The 5277-nt window shown below is 34.8% G+C and overlaps 1 protein-coding gene across 1 annotated transcript in view; it reads right to left on the bottom strand.

Annotated features, from left to right (window-relative positions):
• Positions 1 to 5277, bottom strand: part of psmd2 (proteasome 26S subunit ubiquitin receptor, non-ATPase 2) — a 24792-nt gene that overhangs the window by 3824 nt on the left and 15691 nt on the right. The window contains 4 exon segments of the mRNA XM_016491217.1: positions 204 to 330; positions 2926 to 3020; positions 3890 to 4058; positions 4724 to 4965. Of these exon segments, the coding sequence (XP_016346703.1) occupies positions 204 to 330; positions 2926 to 3020; positions 3890 to 4058; positions 4724 to 4965 (633 nt within the window).

The raw sequence follows: 5277 nt of genomic DNA, 5'->3' as shown, positions 1-5277 counted from the left end.
TTTTTTTGCACCCTCAGATTCCAGATTTTCATATAGTTGTATCTCAGCCAAATATTGTCCTATCAGAACAAACCATACATCAATGGAAAGATTATTTATTCAGCTTTCAGATGATGTATAAATCTTAATTTCAAAAACCGACCCTTATGACTGGTTTTGTGGTCTGGTGTCACATATTACAGGCGCTGTACTGATGCTCTTACTGTTCTTGACGTCTAGGAAGGACACGAGGACCGTGAGGAGTCCGGCTACAGCCACCTGACTCATGAGCTGACGGTCGCTGTGATACGGGCAGAGCGTCAGCGTGCCTTTCCCCAGATGAGTGAGACCCTGAAACACACACACACACACACACACACACACAGTCACACACACACACACACACACACACACACAGAGTCACACACACAGTCACACACACAGTCACACACACACACACACACACACACACACAGAGTCACACACACAGTCACACACACAGTCACACACACACACACACACACACACACACAGAGTCACACACACAGTCACACACACAGTCACACACACACACACACACACACACACACAGAGTCACACACACAGTCACACACACAGTCACACACACACACACACACACACACACACAGAGTCACACACACAGTCACACACACAGTCACACACACACACAGTCACAGTCACACACACACAGTCACAGACACACAGACACACAGACACGTCACCACGGGGTCACCTTCAACTAGGGCAGTGGAATAGGAAAAACATGCAGAAGATGGAAGTGAGCTTCTTTAACTTGAGCGGCATGTTTTTAGAAAGCCGTTTCATGCATGAGACGCTGCAAGAGACGCGAGCGCAACAGTCAAACACGTCCATGTTTACACAGAAAAACAATGGAAAAGCAGCGCAATCGAATAAAAAATCTGTAACTACCGTATGTCTGATATTTCATGTTTGCATCATGGTGACAGGCTGAAAGCTGCTGTTGTTTTTACAGATCATTTATAGTTAGTTAATAATAGTCTACTGGTGTTATACCTTCAGTCATTTTGAATTTGAATCACCTTGACTTTTCAAGATTTTTTTTTGAATTTGAATTACCGTGACTTTTGAAATTTTTTAAAAGCATTTTCCTCATATTATTTCTGAACACATAATATGTATAAGACAAGTTTGTACAATATGTAGTCGTAGTTCATGCATCTTTTCTGCAAAGCTATTTAACAAGTGATTTGTTTAACATTTACATCATGTTGACATAAAAATAATTTTAAAACACAAAAACACTGTAATAAACTGTTTATTATTATGTTTATTAAAATTATTATGTATCTTTTCTGCAAAGCTATTTAACAAGTGATTTGTTTAACATTTACATCATGTTGACATAAAAATTATTTTAAAACACAAAAACACTGTAATAAACTGTTTTCATATTTTTATTATTATGTTTTTATATTAAGTATTTTTCAGAATTATTGTTAGCTAAAACTATTTAAAATTGTTTATTGCAAAAAAAGTTGAAATAAAATACAAATATTGGATGACAAAAACTTAAAACACAAAAATTACAAATGTTGCAATTACAATTTGTTGAGAAAAACTGAAAAATTTTAAATACTTATACAATATATAATCTTTAGTGTAATTTCTTTGTATATGTTTATATAATATTTTTATATTTATGCACACAATTAATCCAAATATTAATAAATATTATAATAGTACATAAATATTACGAAAATTGAACTGTAATAATCCTTTTCAATACTGTAATAAACTTTGTTACATTTTATAACGTTTTTATACATTCTTATAAATCTTAAATTCTCTAATTAGAAATAAAATACAATTTTTAAATTATGAAGTGTCTATCAGAGTTGTTATCATTAATTAAAGATATAGTTCACCCAAAAATGAAAATGTTGTCATTAATTACTCAACCCGTAAGACCTTCGTTCATCTATTAACTAAAACTATTAATTATTTTAAAATTTTAAATAAAGCTGAAATAAAAGAAATATAACATTAGATGAAAAACTTGAACTAAAAACACAAAAAGTACAAATGTTGCCTTGGCAACGAACCAAGATAAGTACTAAAATGAGTAAACTGAAATAGATCTGTGAAAAAAATCAAAAACTAATAAAACTGGCAAAAGCACATGAAACTACTAAAGTTTAAACTAAAATTGAAATAAAGTTAAATAAAAAAGTAAATTTATATAGTCTTTAATTTATATTGATTTAAAAAAATTAAGTACACTTATGTATAGAATTATACTGTATAATTCTAAATTTAATGTTAAATTCAATAGAAATGTAAAAGTATTATAATAAATGTCATATTTAATATATACAATTGTACTATACATGTTTATGAATGAATATAAATATTCATTTATGTTAATATGTAATTAAATGAGCTAAATATTACATTTGAGCAATAACTTAATAATTACATTTAATATGTAAAATTGTACTTCTACTGGCAGTAATTATTGTTTATTGTTTTAAATTCATGCTGATTTAAAAAAATACAATATTGAGAATCATTAAATTTTCTTGATACAAAACACAATCTCTTGTATTTTTTTTAGGTGATATATACATTTTGTTGAAAAAATGTACCAAGGCTATGTTATAGTTTTTTCATATATTAACATTTCCAAAAACACTTCCACCTAAAGCTACGGCTTTATTAACTCTGCAAAGTCAATTCATTTTTACTAGCGTTTAGAGTTGAGTGCGTGTTAATGTGGTCTCAGATCACAGCGCTCATTACCAGCTCATTAACAGTCAGCAGCTGATGTTAGAAAATGCAGGAATCTCTCTGACGAGCAACACATGCAGTAAAGAGGAATATGCGTACATAATTATTACTAACGCAAACAACGAGTCACGTGACAAGGTGTTAATAGCAGCTGACCTGTGCGAGTCGGACCATGAAGAGGTTGTTGGGGTCTTTGGCGTGATACTGCGCCAGCTGCCTGAGCATCGCCGCCAGGCGCGCGTTATTAGTGCCTGTGGAAGAGAGCAACACGGTAACCATGACAACCGCATCCTCAACAGCCCGCTCTGATTGGTCGAGGCACTGCATGATGTAGGGCCCTATGAAATCAGTTTTATTTTTTCCAAAATTCCGTTTACATTTTTTTTTTTTCAAATGTTTAATGGCTAAATTAAATTGTATTAATCAAAAAGCATGTCTAATTAATTAAATCATGAAACGTATACAATTTAACATCAATATATTTAAAGAACCAAAAAAAACAATGTTTAGGACCCTATTACATGTTTTTTTCTCACGTTCTGTTTTATTGTCACCAGATTCTGTGTTTAAGCATGTCTAATTATCTGAATGCATAAAAACTATTTAATTTATTAAAAGGTATTTTTACAATAGCCCTATAAAAAGTTTTGTTTTTATTTTATATTCTGTGTTTTAAATTTTTCTGGTTATCAAATGCAGGCATGGAACAGTAATTTAATTGATCTTTTAATCAAATAAAAAAAAAATGTGTTTTTGGCAAACAATTTTAATACTATGAAAATTAAAACATGGGAGAAATATTGTGTGATTATTCCTTACATTTCTTTTAAATAATTTATTATTAGTAGTAGTAGCATCACGTACATTCTACTGCACAATAATATATTTCTGACACTTTTATTTTGATGGCTTGCTGTGAATACCTTTACGCTTCTGTGTGTATATGATATGATGATAATTATACTCGAATGAAGTGACTCTCAGAGCAGTTCATGTATTCATGTCCTCACTTAGTTCTATTTTTCTGACTGGATTCCGTGTTTTCCGCATCACGGAATCTTAGGGCCCTAATGACGTCACAGATCTGTTATTTGTGCTACAGCTTCCTCTAGAGACTCACCGCTGCCCACCATCCCCATGGCAAAGATGGCGTTGTGTGACACTTCGGGGTCGGCGTCGTGTGAGAACTTGCTGAGCGTGTCCAGGATGTTCAGCCTCGGGTTCGAGACGGAGATCAGAGCGAGCGCTAACGGCACCGCCCTCCTTAACGTGGGCTCACCGTAACGAAGCTGAATTCACCAGACAGACAGACATCAGAAAGCATTAGCAAGTCAGCTTGGGAAAATAAAATGCATGAAGAGTATAATGTGTCATGCTTATTTATATACATGGGTCGAAGACGTTAAGATGTCCGCATCAAAAGAAATGTACAAAAGTGATTTTATGTCTATAGAAAGCACATTAAATGTAAGTAAAATGTCTACTTTTAAGGTTTCAAATAAGTTTTTGGAGAATAAAATGTTACAATTTGTTTGAAATAATGTTACATTGTCATTCAGTGTAATACAACATTTATGTAAAAATTCAAACATGCTTATTCTGACGTGTACATGTTAAAATATATAAAAGAATAAGAGAGCATATTAAATTTGATTGTGTTTTAAATGAGTAAAAAATTATTTCTGACAAATGGGCAAAACCTAGGATAGTGGCAACTTTTAGAAATGTAAAATTACAACTAATTAGTATTTGGGGTGAAAGTAATTAGTCTTTTAATGTCTCAAATTGATTTTTGTTGTAAATATGTCTGAGAAGATTGTTACACTGAATGACATTTTAGTGGGTCTCTTCTGCACTCACACTCACCCACACGCACACACTCACACACGCACACACTCACACACTCACACGCACGCACGCACTCGCACGCACCCACACGCACGCGCACACTCACCCACCCACCCACACGCACGCGCACACACTCACACGCATGCGCACACACTCACACACTCACACGCACACAACTCAACACACAACTCAACACACACACCTGATGGGAGCCCATATCTGCAGCCGTCTCCTTCTTATCTTTGTCTTTTTTGTCTTTCTTGTCTTTATCGTCATCTTTGTCCTTGTTGTCGTAGTGTTCACTGCAGATATGCTGCAGCTGCTGCACCTTCAGCACGTTACCGGAGCCTGAGACACAGACGCACAGATGGTTACACTAGGGGTGCTCCGATTGATCGGCTACCGATCACTATCGGCCGATAATCACGGTGGGATGATTGATCGGCGGTCTCTAAAAGGCCGATCTCAAGCTGATGACGCTGCCCTTGAGAGGTTTGGCACGACATGCAGCGGCACCGTCTCAGTCTCTGTCCGGCGCGGGTGAAATAATTATAATGCTGAAGGTGAGGTACTCACCTAATTTCACCATAAATGCATATTATTAAAGTCTACTGTGTTTCACAGTCAACACATATGGCTTTTTGGCTAGGTTTAAAGGGA

Source organism: Sinocyclocheilus anshuiensis, unplaced genomic scaffold (genome assembly GCF_001515605.1).
Source record: "Sinocyclocheilus anshuiensis isolate Anshui unplaced genomic scaffold, SAMN03320099.WGS_v1.1 scaffold402, whole genome shotgun sequence".
NCBI classification, from domain to species: domain Eukaryota; kingdom Metazoa; phylum Chordata; class Actinopteri; order Cypriniformes; family Cyprinidae; genus Sinocyclocheilus; species Sinocyclocheilus anshuiensis.
The sequence above is the reverse complement of the archived record's forward strand: the minus strand, read 5'-3'. Positions and strand labels throughout refer to the sequence as shown.